Source organism: Pygocentrus nattereri, chromosome 4, assembly GCF_015220715.1.
Source record: "Pygocentrus nattereri isolate fPygNat1 chromosome 4, fPygNat1.pri, whole genome shotgun sequence".
Taxonomy (NCBI): domain Eukaryota; kingdom Metazoa; phylum Chordata; class Actinopteri; order Characiformes; family Serrasalmidae; genus Pygocentrus; species Pygocentrus nattereri.
The window spans coordinates 6742144-6758185 of record NC_051214.1 but is presented as its reverse complement, the minus strand read 5'-3'; the positions used below and the strand labels follow the sequence as shown (position 1 = coordinate 6758185).

Below are 16042 nucleotides of genomic sequence, written 5' to 3'. Positions count from 1 at the left end.
AAGTAATATTATGTTTAATATATATATATATATATATTAAGAATAGCTTAAAACTTAAATTCAATCAATATGTTATTCAAAAACAATGTACAATAGATATTGTTGGAAGAAAAGAGAAAATCTCCATTTTGGTCATTTTTCAGGTCTTTATATAATTTGAAAAAGCCTCTTGTCATTTACATTGTGTGTAAATTTCATGATGAATGGACCAAAACTGCCCAAAATGACGTCTGGTTCCATTGACTTACATTAAAAGTAAAAACTATATTGTAAATAAAAATTAGACAAAATTTAGTAAAGTGCATATATATACATATATACATATATACATACATATATACACACACATTATATATATATATATATATATATATATATAATGTGTGTGTATATATGTGTAAATCCTTTCAAAATATAGTAAAAATAAAAACAGTAAAAAAGCAATGGGTTGTGTTGTGATATATGTGTTGCCTTTATGCCAACAGCACCTGGGACAAATTCTTTTACATTGTCACTGAAGAGGATCTGCACTACCCCAGACAGACCACTGCATCTCCATCAGCAGTGCTGTAGTGAACTCTGGCAGGATCTGATAGAAATATTTTCAAGAAAGATGTTAATTCATGCACAGAAGAACATTAGCATGGTTACAACAGTTTGTTTGTGTAGTTTGTACCTTTGGTTCTCTTGGTGTGATAAACCACAGCTACTATAATGTGGAGAAAGATCACAGTGACCAAGGCGAAGGGGACGAAGGGCAGAGACTGTGGAGAGACTGAAAAACCATCCTATTATGAAAGAGAGCGTAATCAATATTATGAAACACTGTACGTTTTAAGTAATAAGAGAATTTTACCTGTAACAGTGAATTTGATGACTATGTGTTCACATCCTCCAAGATCACACTTATACCATCCTCCATCCTCTTCAGTCAGGTGGGACATGAGTAGAGAGAGATTTCCTGGAGAGTGACCATTAACCAGCTGAACTCTGTCTCTGTACTGACCACTCTCGCTGGATATCTCTTCCCATGTGTTTCTGGTTTTCTTGAGTTTGTTCCAGGTGAATCTCTCAGGTTTGCTGTGTGGGTCAGTGCAGTAGCAGGGCAGCAGTACTGACCCTCCTGTATGAGCTGATATACTCAGTGGTATTCCACTGTTTTCCAGAGAACAGGCTGTAGAAGAATATGATACAGAAGCTTTGTCATGTATATTTTTAATGCAACACTTTTGAAATGCATGAACTCAGTTGAAAACATTGTCTTCCATGGATGGCGTGTCAAGCTGAGCTGTACTGGAAGCTTGAAGTGCTCTTGGTACAGTCTGAGATTTCACCATTGCCATCAAGTCGGTAGGGGCTGGTCCATTTTTGGCTTTGTAGGCAAGCATTAGGGATTTAAATCGGATGTGTGCAGCTACAGGAAGCCAGTGAAGGTAGCGCAGCAGAGGGGTGAACTCGGCGAGAGTGAAGATGAGCCATGCTGCCACATCCTGGATGAGTTGCAGAGGCTTGAAAATGTAGGACAGACGGAGCTAACCGATGTGTGAACCTGGGGCAGTTGTGGGCTGGAGGTTAGGGAACTGGCCATGTGACCAGAAGGTTGCTGGTTTGATTCCCAGCACTGACAGTCTGTGACTGATGTGTCCTTGAGCAAGACACCTAACTCCAAAACTGGTCCCTGGGCAGCGTGGATAGAGCTGCCCACCACTCTGGGCAAGTGTACTCACTGCCCCCTAGTGTGTGCGTGCTCGCTAGTGTGTATGTGGTGTTTCACTTCATGGATGGGTTAAATGCTAATCTTTTAAGCAAAAATGGGGGGCTCAGCAACAGTGTAAACCAAAAAACTGTCCATGTGAGAAAAGAAGACCATTTTGAAGCTCAGAAAAGAGCAAATAGCAACCAGAGCAATCACTTTGGTTTACTAACAACCAGACATTTGACAAGTTTTCCAAGGACAACAACAGCAGTTGATGACAGAAACATTGTGATAGCTGTGACGAAAAACCTCAAAACAACAGTTAGTGGCATCACCGACAACCTACATGTGGCAGGGGTGATATTCTTCATATCCATATGTCTCTGTATCCCCTCTTCTCAGTATTACACCTGTACAGTCCTCCATCCTCTTCACACAGGTTTGATACGAGCAAAGGCAAAGTGATCATTAACCAGCTGAGGTCTGTTCATGTTTATTCTGGTAGTATCCTCAAAACTTTGAGAAGAACAAAAGGACCCAATGCATTTTGATTGTGTACTAGCAACTGCATGCTTTTTAGTCTTTAGACTCTTAAGTGGTTTTAAAATTTATATTTAGACAGAATGACATTACAACCAATGGAAGCTGACACTGGAGTTCCTCTTTAAAGTTTTCACCAGCAGCTTTGCATCAGCCGCAAAACCACACCCAGCATCATGTTCTAGTCTGTCACAACACTTGCTGTTCCTATTTTGTAGCTCATCTTTTCACAGTGTTGTTACAAATTGTTAAAGTCTGTTAAGAGTGATACCTTGAGGAGGGGCTGTGGTCACATCAACATATACACTGTATTTTACCCTGCTAAGTCTGCCCTTGTCAACTGCAAATGCTATTATTGTGAAATTGAAGCATCTAGGATCAACACCATCTTAGCCATGAAGTTCTCGACCAGCTCACAGAGCAGCAAACTCACGAAATATAGTGCCAACAGTAAAGTTTGGTAGAGGAGGGATAATTATAGTGGGCTATATGATTAGGGCAGTCGTGGGCTGGAGGTTAGGGTTCCAGCCTCGCAACCGGAAGGTTGCCGGTTCGATCCCCAGAGCCGACAGCACATGACTGAGGTGTCCTTGAGCAAGACACCTAACCCCCAACTGCTCCCTGGGCGCTGTGGATTAGGCTGCCCACCGCTCCGGGCAAGTGTGCACACTGCCCCCTAGTGTGTGTGATCACTAGTGTGTATGTGGTGTTTCACTTCACGGATGGGTCACTTAATTAACTAATATTTTTCAGGGTTTTGGCTCAGTGAAGGGTAGTGCTTCTGTTACAGTATATGTGACACCCTTAAAGTGTGGTCACATTTAAGTAATTATTTATTTTACATATATTTTATACGTATGTTCTTTTGGGTTTTTGTATGGGTTGTTGTACTGTAATGTGATGCCTCCAGTCCTGTAGAGGGAGCTGTGCCAGGGGGCGGGCGCTAGACTGTGGCTTAGGTGGGCAACATGAGAATGTTCTCAGATGAATCTGAGAGCTCAAACTGAACACACTGTCTCATCATTTGCCAGTATAAATGTTCACAAAGCACTATAGCGAAGGTTGATGAGGGTGTGTGTGCTATTGAAGGTTGAACTGTGTTGGCAGTGTGTTCTGCGCCGGCTAGCATTAGCTACCGCGGCCCGCTAACCTCGCGCCAGGCCGACGCTATCGGGTGCTATTAGCCTGCCGTTAGCATTAGCTACCGCGGCCCGCTAACCTCGCATCTAGCTTACGCTATTGGGTGCTATTAGCCTGCCGTTAGCATTAGCTACCGCGGCCCGCTAACCTCGCGCCTGGCCGACGCTATGGGGTGCTATTAGCCTGCCGTTAGCATTAGCTACCGCGGCCCGCTAACCTCGCGTCTGGCCGACGCTATTGGGTGCTATTAGCCTGCCGTTAGCATTAGCTACCGCGGCCCGCTAACCTCGCGTCTGGCCGACGCTATTGGGTGCTATTAGCCTGCCGTTAGCATTAGCTTCCGCGGCCCTGATTGTTGAGAAGAGATGATTTAGTTTTGTATGTTGTTGAATAAAAAGAAAAAGAGATGTTTTCTTCTTTTTTATTTTGTCCAGGAGCGTGTGACACCCTTAAAGTGTGGTCACATTTAAGTAATTATTTATTTTACATATATTTTATACGTATGTTCTTTTGGGTTTTTGTATGGGTTGTTGTACTGTAATGTGATGCCTCCAGTCCTGCAGAGGGAGCTGTGCCAGGGGCGGGCGCTAGACTGTGGCTTAAGTGGGCAACAGGAGAATGTTCTCAGGTGAATCTGAGAGCTCAAGCTGAACACACGGTCTCATGGTGTCTTCTGTATCCTGTTAGCCAGATTCTATCTAGGCCCTGCTAACCCCAGGGTCGCATAACTGTTATGTCCCATCCTGCACACCATGGGGGTGTAACATATACAATTATATTTTAAGCAATTGTGCTTAAAATATAAGCAAAAGTGCTTCAGTGACTGCTTCTCTGGTTCTTCAATGAGATCTAAGGCACTCCTTTGTCATGTGACTACAGAGTTTAGTCCAAATGAACAATAATACTGTCATAGTTTGCATTAGCAACAAAGATGAGAAGAATGGTTTACCTTTAACATCAAGGCTGACAAATAAGTATCCACTTTTGTCTGCATAACAATGGTAATCTCCTCCATCCTCTTCCGTCAGGTGTGATATGAGTAGAGAGAGATTTCCTGGAGAGTGACCGTTAACCAGCTGAACTCTGTCTCTGTACTGACCACTCTCACTGGATATCTCTTCCCATTTATTTCCGCTGTTTTTCTGCCAGCTGAAGGTCTCAGGTTTGGTGTGTAGGTCAGTGCAGTAGCAGGGCAGCAGTACTGACCCTCCTGCATTTGCTGTGATAAACAATGTTTGACTGCTTTTTACCAGAATGCAGCCTGTAGAAGAACATATGCGAACTGTCATAGGATAAAGCTTGTGGTATCACAGGTTACATGAAGTCAGTTGGAAGCTTAGGATAAACCAGAGAACCAAGCCTTCATAAAAAAAGTAAACACAATGGTGACATAGTGCTGTGTTTGAATATGTTATATTACAAGATAAATGGAGCTCATACTAGTGGCAAAGTTTGGCTGGTATGCATATTTATGTTTTAATATTTTCATATCATGATAAAAAAAAGTCACTCACCTTCAGAGACATGAAGCCCAATGAAGAGAAGATAGGAAGTCAGCAACATCCTCACTAGTAAAACAACACTGAGTACACAGCACACTGACCACTCCACACCCAGCACTACACTAGCCCTGTATACCACACTGAGTACACAGCACACTGACCGCTCCACACCCAGCACTACACTAGCCCTGTATACCACACTGAGTCCACAGCACACTGACCGCTCCACACCCAGCACTACACTAGCCCTGTATACGACACTGAGTACACAGCACACTGACCGCTCCACACCCAGCACTACACTAGCCCTGTATACCACACTGAGTACACAGCACACTGACCGCTCCACACCCAGCACTACACTAGCCCTGTATACCACACTGAGTTCACAGCACACTGACCGCTCCACACCCAGCACTACACTAGCCCTGTATACCACACTGAGTCCACAGCACACTGACCGCTCCACACCCAGCACTACACTAGCCCTGTATAACACACTGAGTACACAGTACACTGACCGCTCCACACCCAGCACTACACTAGGCCTGTATACCACACTGAGTACACAGCACACTGACCGCTCCACACCCAGCACTACACTAGCCCTGTATACCACACTGAGTACACAGCACACTGACCGCTCCACACCCAGCACTACACTAGCCCTGTATACCACACTGAGTCCACAGCACACTGACCGCTCCACACCCAGCACTACACTAGCCCTGTATACCACACTGAGTACACAGCACACTGACCGCTCCACACCCAGCACTACACTAGCCCTGTATACCACACTGAGTCCACAGCTCTCTTAGCAGCTCTTCACTCTAAGCCACGTGAATGTTAAGCACAGTTTCAGTGCATCCTGTGAGTTGTGAAATAAGGTGCTGGTTCCTCTTTTCCAGAGCATTATTTGGCAACACATACACACACACACACACACACACACACTGACCAAGAAAAAGTGTGATGGAGGTGGGATATTGTGGTTTAAATGCTGCTTTAGATCAAAGAGCTCATTTTGTTTCTTTTTCACACATTCCATGGAATTCTTCATGTAATTTTCACTGAGTTTGTGCTTTTGTTTCTATGGTTCCCAACAAAGCTCAACAACAAAAACTGAGAAATGTTCCAGGTAAATCTTGGAAATCTTTTTCTGTGCCAATGGAATCTGTTGTCATGTGACAACTCAGTTTGTTTTGAACTCTAAAATATGCTAATTTAAAGTGTATGCAGTGGTAGCCGGCACACCTGTTTCTGTGACCCTTGGGGACATGGGCCTATGTATACTATTATACTATCAATAGTTTATTCATGCAAAACTGCCAATTTGCATGACATAGTGCACCTTAAGGAGTCCTGTATCAAATCAAGTGATGCCTTTATTGTGATTTCTCGATATTATTGTTTACACTGGAGCAAGATTTTGTTCTTCAGGCCACATGATGCAACACACATCAGCAGTACATTACACAGTGAATATAGATGACAGTGTGAAGTGAGTGCAGTATATATAATAAATGTCAGACAATAAATACCAGAGAGGATAATACAACTGGACATCATATATCGCTCTTGTCGGAAGAAAACCTTGTATCTCCATTTTTTCTGTTTTTCAATTTTTGACATTTTTGAAAATACATATTGCTATTTACATTCTGTGCAAATTTCACGATGAATGGACCAAAGAAACAACCCAAAAATTACTTGGAAAAAATTCTGGTTCCACTGACTTACATTAAGACTAGAGTATGTTTTTCCTTCTCCTGTAAAGTTACCATTTAGGAGATAAAAGGTTTCCTTCTGACAACAGTGATATTCAACCCTGCGTTCCAAAAAAATTGGGATGATGTAAGGAGTCAGACAAGGATGCCAGCTGCCAGTAGGGGGGCTGAGCATCATGTCAGCCCCCCTAGGTGCAGGTCCAAAAAGTTGAACAGATATCAAAAAGAAAAGATAACACCTTTGAAAAAGCAAAGATGACACCTTTTATGCAGCGTTGCCCAGGTTTGAATGATTAGCACTAGGGCTTCTGGGAGTTGGAGCTGTGCCTAGCAGATCTCCTGACACGATGCTCAGCCCCCCCTACTGGCAGCCAGCGTTGTGGCCTAACCCCTTACATCATCCCAACTTTTTGGGAAAAAGGGTTGGTTATCCATCCATCCATCCATCCATCTTCTAAGCTGCTTCTCTGTCAGGGCTGCGAGGGGGGGGGGGGGTACACCCTGGACAGGTCAGGATTGGTTATATAATGTCCAATTGTATAATCCTGTCTGGAATTTATTTTTATTTCACTGTTTATTTAGCTTCAACACCTCATGCCAATGAGACTTTCAAACACCACAAAAACACACTAGTGACTAAACACCCAAAAGCTCTGCGCAGGCACAGCAAGCTCAGCTTTCCAAAAGGTTGCTGTGGTTTGATTGTATTCAATGCTGAACTGAAATGTATGAAATTCATTCTTCCATATTCATGTATGTCCTGGTGGGTCAATGAGAGATGAATGGCAGAGGGTATGGCACCCTCTATAGACCAGTTGGGGCAATACACAAACTGAAATGGATCCAGTGTGGTAGGAGAACTGTCCTTTAGACATTTCATTACCGAGTGCTCAAGGCACTCCATGACTGCTAGGGGTCAGTAGTCATTAATGCAGGACAAGCCTCTAGATGGACATGGTGGATTTTCTTAATCTGCTTAAAAACCTCAGTGCAAAATGTTACCTTGATTTTTTTATTTTTAATCTGCCACATTTTTTTTGCGTGTGCTTTCCTGGGTCTGTCTTTCAAAGTTGAACTTTGCAACACAGTGACAGTGCGTCTACTGAGACACGAGAACCCTTACAGATTCCTCTTTTGTGGTGCATCTTTTCACAGTACACACAACCACGCTGACCAAGTTATTTCATACACACATCCAAGTTACTCCATCTACAGTGGGAGGGGTGGGGTTTAGCAGAAGAGTTTAAAGAGTGTTTCAGAAGAGAGAAGGACATGAAAAACAGAAGAAACCATTTACCAAAGTAAAGTTACATACACTCATCCCTCTTAAACTCTCCCTCTCTCTTTTCAGAGCTGAGATTGTGTGAAACACACGTTTAGGACTCCCCCAATCACACAATGCTACCAACACTAGGAGGATGAAGGCCAGCACAGGCTTCCTCCAAGACCTGTGAAACCAGCCACCGCTTCATTTCAAACTGCCCCTCAAGCAATGTCACGGGACAGCCGAACACACTCGGAGGAAAGTGACAACCGCCAGATCTGCTACGTCAGCACGCCTGCACTGACTAGCATCGTGTTGAGTGATGGGGGTGAAGGGGGGCCATCCTCCCCACCCAGAGAGAGCAAGGCCAGCTGTGCTCTCTTGGACTCCCGGCGACGGATGGCTGTAGCATCACCAGGGATCGAACTCACGATCTCCTCATGATAGAACCAACATTCAGACAGTTGCACCACTCGGTCTGAGAAGGTCACTTCATTTGGAAAGCCAGTGCTGCAGTGCTAAAGGCTACTGCATAGCAGCAGTGAACTCCCTGCTGTATTACATGCATATTATGGTATTTGTGAGGTTGCTGAAATCCTCCTGAAGAAACAATAGTGATACCCTGAACAGATCTAACTGTGGCTATAATTTTCCTTTTATTTATCAAAGTATATACAGTGTTGGAAGTAGAACAACAGTTCTTTTAGACATATTTTTAAAGCTTTGAACACTGAAACCATTGATGGTGGTGGGGATTAATAATAAATAAAACCTGGAATATCAGACAACTAAACAGAAAAATTTTAAATGTAACTGCAAACTGACACCATGACACGTGTGATCTCTGTGGTTAAAGAGGCTAAAGGCCTGCTGGTTGACTTCCAGTCCCTTAGTGACCAACTGAGCATGTATACAAGGGCCACAGGGCCCGACAAATGTGTGGTGGTTGTGAGCATGTCATAAGGAGAGCCTAGGACCAGGCCACACACCACCGTTGAGTTGCTGCATTGTCTGGGTGGCTGATAAGATCGAAGAGTCACTGCCAGTCCTCCTCCTTGTCTCCTAAACAAGTGTATGCACCCTCACCATAATCTTGAAGGACAGATTGCAAGCACTCCCTGTGTAATCCAGACTGCTCCTCGTGACTCAATACCTATGGAGTTAGAATGGGATAACATTAAAGCTACCGTAGGGGTCCCAACAGTTATGTCCATAAACACCTGTAACCAATGCAAATAGTTGTCAAAGTTGTTAATATATACAATTTCTAGAACACAGGCTTGGCTCCATCCATCATATGGATTTGTTAAATGATTAGATCATTTGATTAGACAAACTAGTGTAAGGGGGAGCGAGGAGGCGGACGCACACGCTGAGATAAGCGAGATTTATTATGGGCAAATCCAGGGTCGTGGTCAAAACAGTCCAGGTTCATATAGCCGACACGGACGGAATGGGGAACAGACATGACAAAAACCAGCGTAACCAGCAAACAGACATCAAACAAAGACCAATACAATGATACAAAGACTGGCAAACAAGGGGCAAACACAGGGCTTAAATACATGGGACAATGAGAGACAGGTGAAAACAATCAGGGGTGGAGTTACAAAACCAAAAAAAGGAACACATGGACAGGACTGGGAGGGGCCAACCGTGACAACTAGGCATTGCATGGTCAGTGTTAACGGTGGTCTTCAAGGAGGGCTTTGGAAACGGCTAAAATAATAGACTCACAAACATGATTTAACCAGTCAACAGAATTCAGACGTGTGCGGAAAAGAAGAATAAGATTGGTTTTATTCTCACCAGACGGAAGCGAGGTCAGAGTACAAGCATGGGCCGAGGCCAAAAGGTGAATCAGGATCACAAGGGTGATCATAACAACAGGCAGCCAAAACAAAAGGGGCCGGAAAGGAGAAGGGTTCCAAAAACACACAGCAACAGTCTAAAGCAAAGGTACAAAAGGGGCAAGCAAAATCAGAGAAAGAGGAAACAGGCAGAGGTCAAGTAACAGGCAAAATCAAGACAGAGAAACCACTCAGTACATTCACCATGAATCAATACTTCATAATGACTAATACTAAAGCCCGGGCATATAAACTGTCTAGCAGGAACATGTGATACACATACACAGGTGAGGCATATCAGTAATCGGATGATTGAGAGCGCTGATAGGTCGGCATAACAATGTCAGAAGTCATGTGAGCCCCATTGGGATTGTGGGCTGTGTAGTCCGACTCGGACTCCGAGTCAAAAGGAAGCTGCGTAGTCACATGATCTCTGGGAGTCTGGGTAATGCAGTCCGTTTCGTCTATGAGTTAGTCCGAGGCGTGACTCATAAAATCACAATGGATTTTTTTCTTTTTTTTTTTATATTATTATTCTTTGTTATATATAAACTGCACAAGTAAAATTGAAACATTTGCATAGTTATTAGTATAAGTACTACTACTGCTACTACTACTACTACTAATAATAATAATAATTTTTCAAATTATTTCCTAAGTAAACCATGCATGCTAGTCATAAAATGTAAAGCCTTAAATCTGTAAAACAACTAAAATCTAAACATACATCTTCAGATTTTACTACACAATAAATGAGATTAAAGCAGTTCATTCTGTCACCTTCGCCCTGTAATAGTAAATAGTAATAACGAATAGTAAGAAAATACAATAAAAAGAAGCAGTAAAACAGCTGCACTACTCCAGACTGACCACTCCGTCTCCATCAGCTGTGCTGTAGTGACCTCTGACAGGATCTGAAAGATGTTTCCAGAAAGATGTTAATTGATACAGATAAGAAAGCAAATTTGACTACAACAGCTTGATTGTGTAGTTTGTACCTTGGTTTCTCTTTTTGTGATAAACCACAGCTACTATAATGTGGAGGAGGATCACAGTGATCAAGGCGAAGGGGACGAAGGGCCGAGACTGTGGAACGACTGAAACAAGAAGTGGATTGAAGTATTCATGTGTTTTCTCTCCAGAACAAAGAGGGTGAAATCTCTCTGGGCGTACAGCTTATAGCAGTATCAACACTACATGTGCATTTCTGGAACAAATCTATTGCTTGACCAGCATTTGGCTATTAAGTGCAGGTGGTGAAGGTCATTGCATATTCTTCAATAAACAGATTATTAAAAAGAAGAGTGGTATTTTTTTAGTGCAGGTCCAAATAATGTTTTACCTGTAACAGTGAGTCTGATGTCTGTGTATCCACTCCCTTTAATATCACACCTGTAATCTCCTCCATCCTCTTCAGTCAGGTGTGATATGAGTAGAGAGAGATTTCCTGGAGAGTGACCATTAAACAGCTGAACTCTGTCTCTGTACTGACCACTCTCACTGGATATCACTTCCCATCTGCTTCTGATTTGGTTGTGTTTATTCCAGCTGAATGTCTCAGGTGTGGTGTGTGGGTCAGTGCAGTAGCAGGGCAGCAGAACTGACCCTCCTGTATGTACTGTGATCTCCATTATGGTTCCATTGTTTAACAAAGGACAGCCTGCAGAAACATATCAGTGAGGTAAGATTAACCATAAACTGTCAGAATTTCAAACGTTTATTGCTGATTTCTATTACTTTATTATATCTTGCTTGCACTGTAGCCCATTTAATTACGGAATAATGACCTATAGACTGTAATAAAGCTGGATTTTCAGTCTGTTAGCCCCTTAAATGGCCAAGGCAGATAGTTTTATTGCACATTTCTATGACCAAGTCCCTGTACTGAATGATAAGCCTTAGGATGTAATAAGGCTTGGATTTTGAGTTGTTAATAACATTTTGTTTGAAATTGTGACTACACCTTTTAGAAATACTTAGTGACCAAAGTAGATCAATATACACAAATGTTTGTAAAAACATAACTGTAAACTTTTTTTGGACTCAATCTCCCAGAATCCCCTGGGACATCATGTGACTCAAGCCTCACTCTCATGCTCCAATCAGTGCTCCAGTTCTCCAGAGTGCTGATCAGTTACACCTGTTCTCTGATTAGTTTGGTTTAAAGCCCAGGCTTGTAGATAGTCTCGTTGTGAGGTATTCCTTCTTTCTGCAGAGTTCCGGGCTGTTTGTTTTGCTCCGGGCTGTTTGTTTTGTTTCCGGGCTGTTTGTTTTGTTTCCGGGCTTTTTGTTTTGTTTCCGGGCTGTTTGTTTTGCTCCCGGGCTGTTTGTTTTGTTTCCGGGCTGTTTGTTTTGTTTCCGGGCTGTTTGTTTTGTTCCGGGCTGTTTGTTTTGTTTCCGGGCTGTTTGTTTTGTTTCCGGGCTGTTTGTTTTGCTCCGGGCTGTTTGTTTTGTTTCCGGGCTGTTTGTTTTGTTTCCGGGCTGTTTGTTTTGTTCCGGGCTGTTTTGTTCCGGACTGTTTTGTTTTCCTTTTGCCTGATCCCTTTTGGACTTTTTGCCTGGTTATGTTTGTGTTTTTGTGTATATTGTCTTTTCTGCCTTTTATTCACCCTTTAACTGTGAGCATCTGTGTCATTCTGTCACTGAATATTTATGAAATTGTTTCACAGCTGCATTATGTATAGTTTACAGAGGAAATGTAAACAACAAAAACTAAAGAAAAGATTCAAACTATGAAGAATCCGCAGTGCATGCTTAACAACATTGATTGCAGTTGGTTCACTACATGGCTTAATTTGGTTATAATATTTGCATTAAATTGGGAAGACAGATCTAAGTGGTGTCCTACCTTTAACAGTGAGCATGATGTCAATGTATCCGCTCATTTTGGCATCACATCTATACCATCCTCCATCCTCTTCAGTCAGGTTTGATAGGAGTAGAGAGAGATTTCCTGGAGAGTGACCATTATAGAGCTGAACTCTGTGTTGATCACTATCAATATTGATCACTTTCCCCATGGTCATGTATTTCCAAATAAAATGTTCAGGTGCAGTGCTGTCAGTGCAGTAGCAGGGCAGCAGTACTGACCCTCCTGTATATGCTGTGATGTCCAGTGTTCTTCCACTGTTGACAAGAGTGCAGCCTGCAGAATCACACAAGTTTATTTCATGCAAACTTGACATCATACATCATCGATTTTTATTAAAATAATCAAGACGAAGAGTTCTATTTAAATTATGCAAGTAGAGAAAAGATCAGAACTGTGCTCTAAATGATATTTTACTCACAAACTTTAAAATATCTTAAATTTTGAACTAAATGGGCTGAGCTGAAATTCTCATGCAAAGGAATCAACAAGTGACCTGTATTGCAGCTGATGAAGAAAAAAAAAATTACAGCAATTATGCAACTGTATAGTGTTGCAAACTGTGTGTGTATATGTGTGTATATATACATACATACATACATACACACACACACACACACACACACACACACACACACATATATATATATATATATATATATATATATACATGGACAGCCAGTGTGGTTGTCAAAAGAGGGATTGTTACAAATCCATTGGCTCTGAACCACACTCGGACTCCATCTCCCAGAATCCTCTGGGAGATCACCTGACTCCTGACCATCCCTCACACACCAGTCAGCGCTGTCCCTCACCAAACTACTGATTCTGTTCACCTGTGTTGTAGATCATATGATCCTCTTAGTTTAGTCTATAAGCCTGGCCTGTAGTATAGTTTTGAGGTATAGTATCACTCTTTGATCTATTAAGCGTTCTATTGTTTGTTTGATCACTTTTCTGTTTACGCCCGTTGTTTCCTGTTTTCTCAACTCTGCCTTTTTGCCTGACCCTTTTGGGCGCCTATTGTTATGTTTGTCTTTTTGTACTTGCTGTGTTTCCTGGAGTTAACCCACTCCTGTGGTGCAACCACAGACTTGGACTTTGATTTCATCAGTAAAGCCTTATTTGACCTTTTTATCTGTGAGCGTCTCACTCTTTCTTTCTGGTGTGTTATAGGGACAATTTGCATTCAGCTGTGGCTACCAAGGAGCTAACACAGCAGTTAGCAAGCTGGCTAACTCACCTACCATAAACAGTAAAAACTTTGCGCACCACATGCTGATCAATAGCAAGAGAGTGTCAATAACGGGTGTGTTTGGCTCCAGTAAGGCAATTTATATGCAGCAGTGGTTAGCCAAAGAGCACTGCAGTTAGCAGGCAGGCTAATTCATCTACAATAGCAATAGTGTCCACAGTAAGGGTAATAACACTGTCTCTTGATTGACTTTGTGTTTGTGGTTTCTGTTCTGTGTGTTTACAGCTATCGGGGATGAAATGTTAGAAGTTCATGATTACATACTGGTTAAATCCGGGTTTCCTTTGTTAGATATTCAGTGCTGCTACATGAAGGACAGAAGGTCAACACAGCCAAAGTATTAGTACTGTTTGTCAACAATGCAAATTTATGTGTCAAAGGAGATGCAAGATATCATTTTAGTTTGTGATTAATAAAAAAAAAAAAAAAAAGCAACTCTGAAACTTTGACTTACACGCCAATGAACGTGTTTCCTGTCATCAGTAATCAGGACAAACGTTCACACTCACCTTTAGAGACATGAAGCCCAATGAAGAGAAGATAGAAAGTCAGCAACATCCACATCACAGCACACTGACCGCTCCACACCCAGCACTACACTAGCCCTGTATACCACACTGAGTCCACAGCACACTGACCGCTCCACATCCAGCACTTCACTGTCTTTTAATGTTTTCATCAGCAGCTTTGTGAGAATGGCCGAACCACACACAGTGACATGGTTTCCTCTCCCTATTGGGGTCACTTGTTGCTGTTTCCTGTTTCGTGGTATATCTAGACTAAAAAATACATTCTAAAAGCCTGTGTCTACCAAACCTCATCTATGGAGAAGGACAAGGTACTCAGTTAATCAGACATAATACAGCCTGATATGCCTGCTGATTTCTTAATTACACTGATCAGGCATATCATTATGACCGCCTCCTTGTTTCTACACTCGTCCATTTGATCAGCTGTATTTACTGTATAGGTGCACTCTGTATTTCCACAATTACAGAACGTAGTCGATCTGCAGTAGCACTGACATGATGGTGGTGTTGTGCTGGTACGAGTGGATCAGACACAGCAGTGCTGCTAGAGTTTTTAAACACTGTGTCCACTCACTGTCCGCTCTATTAGACACTCCTACCTTGTCGGTCCACTGTGTAGATGTAAAGTCAGAGACGACAGCTCTCTCACAGGCTTAAGGCAATGATGGAGACCAACAGCAGCTAAGCCATGACTGCTGGGCTGAGAAAATAAGGTGGAGTTTGAAAAGTGAAATGAAAGAAAGAAAGCAAGAAAGCAAGCAAGCAAGAAAGCTTCTGACTTTAACTGAAATGAGGACAGTCACAGACCACAAACCACACGTTTCTAAAACTTGAAACAGGCTGTTTTCTATATGTTGCAATTGCCCAGAAGTGCTATGCTGATATGTTGCAAGAGAATGAAAACTGTGTAGCGGCTCAGATCACCTAATGTCAGAATATACATATCATTCTTTGCATTTTGGACGGAGTGTAAGTGATTTTGTGACTTAATATTTGTTCTTATTAACAATATTCTTTTAGAAAGCAGCCTGATAGATGATATTACTGCTTAATGCAACCATGTAACTGTAATCGCTGTCTTCAAATCATTATTACACATCATTATTACAAAAGAGAGAATGGATTACTCAAGCAACAGAAACGACTCATCAGATGAGGAGGACAATATACTAAAACCAAAGAGTCTATCTGGTGTCTATCGCAGCGGTCATTGGGCGGAAGGCAGGATACACCCTGGACAGGTCGCCAGTCCATTGCAGGGCAGGCTATCTAAGTATTTTACCTTAATTTCCCTGGCTGAAAGGATAAAACATGACCATTTGGTGTTGAATAAAGATAAAAAGTCATTGTTTTCTTTATGTTATACTTTGCTGGATAAGTTACACAGATGCTAGCATTCTTGTAATCACTCTGCTGTTTTTCAAACTCATCCATTTCTTGGCAGTTGGTCAGAACTTTCTGTACTGACCTTTTGATTTCGTTCAGTTGACCATCAATCCTGTCTTGAATTTGCATGAAAGTGTCAAGTCTTGGGGATGCTACCAATACTAACATACCTTCCTCAGGTGATATTTCTCTTTTAGTTTGCACTCTTTTCATTGGTGGCATCATTTAAATAATTTCCAATAGAGCCTGAGGTCACTTAGGAGGATGAAAAATCTACTTG

The 16042-nt window shown here is 42.2% G+C and overlaps 2 protein-coding genes across 2 annotated transcripts in view; both read right to left on the bottom strand.

Moving 5' to 3' along the window:
- Nucleotides 1–402: 402 nt before the first annotated feature.
- The window catches only part of LOC119263165 (polymeric immunoglobulin receptor-like), a 30858-nt gene continuing 15218 nt past the window's right edge, over nt 403–16042 (bottom strand). The window contains exons 2-6 of the mRNA XM_037537442.1: nt 4891–5015; nt 4326–4637; nt 857–1174; nt 677–775; nt 403–589 (exon numbers count right to left, since the gene is read on the bottom strand). Of these exons, the coding sequence (XP_037393339.1) occupies nt 531–589; nt 677–775; nt 857–1174; nt 4326–4637; nt 4891–4939 (837 nt within the window). The 5' untranslated portion in view covers nt 4940–5015 and the 3' untranslated portion in view covers nt 403–530. The remainder of the gene's footprint in view (nt 590–676; nt 776–856; nt 1175–4325; nt 4638–4890; nt 5016–16042) is intronic.
- Nucleotides 10578–14474, bottom strand: LOC119263230 (carcinoembryonic antigen-related cell adhesion molecule 1-like). The gene is made up of 5 exons (XM_037537833.1): nt 14356–14474; nt 12571–12867; nt 11065–11382; nt 10721–10819; nt 10578–10636 (listed from the first exon to the last, which is right to left on the bottom strand). The coding sequence occupies exons 1-5, from the start codon at nt 14408–14410 to the stop codon at nt 10578–10580; spliced, it is 828 nt and encodes a 275-aa protein (XP_037393730.1). The 5' UTR covers nt 14411–14474.

Excerpts from the sequence above, each read along its gene's own strand:
- LOC119263230 (XM_037537833.1), bottom strand. The coding sequence starts at position 14,410 with ATGTGGATGTTGCTGACTTTCTATCTTCTCTTCATTGGGCTTCATGTC. Across the intron at positions 12,868-14,355 it reads TGGGCTTCATGTCTCTAAAG|GCTGCACTCTTGTCAACAGT; the intron begins GTGAGTGTGAAC and ends GTGATTCTGCAG. Across the intron at positions 10,820-11,064 it reads CATCAGACTCACTGTTACAG|TCGTTCCACAGTCTCGGCCC; the intron begins GTAAAACATTAT and ends TTCTTGTTTCAG.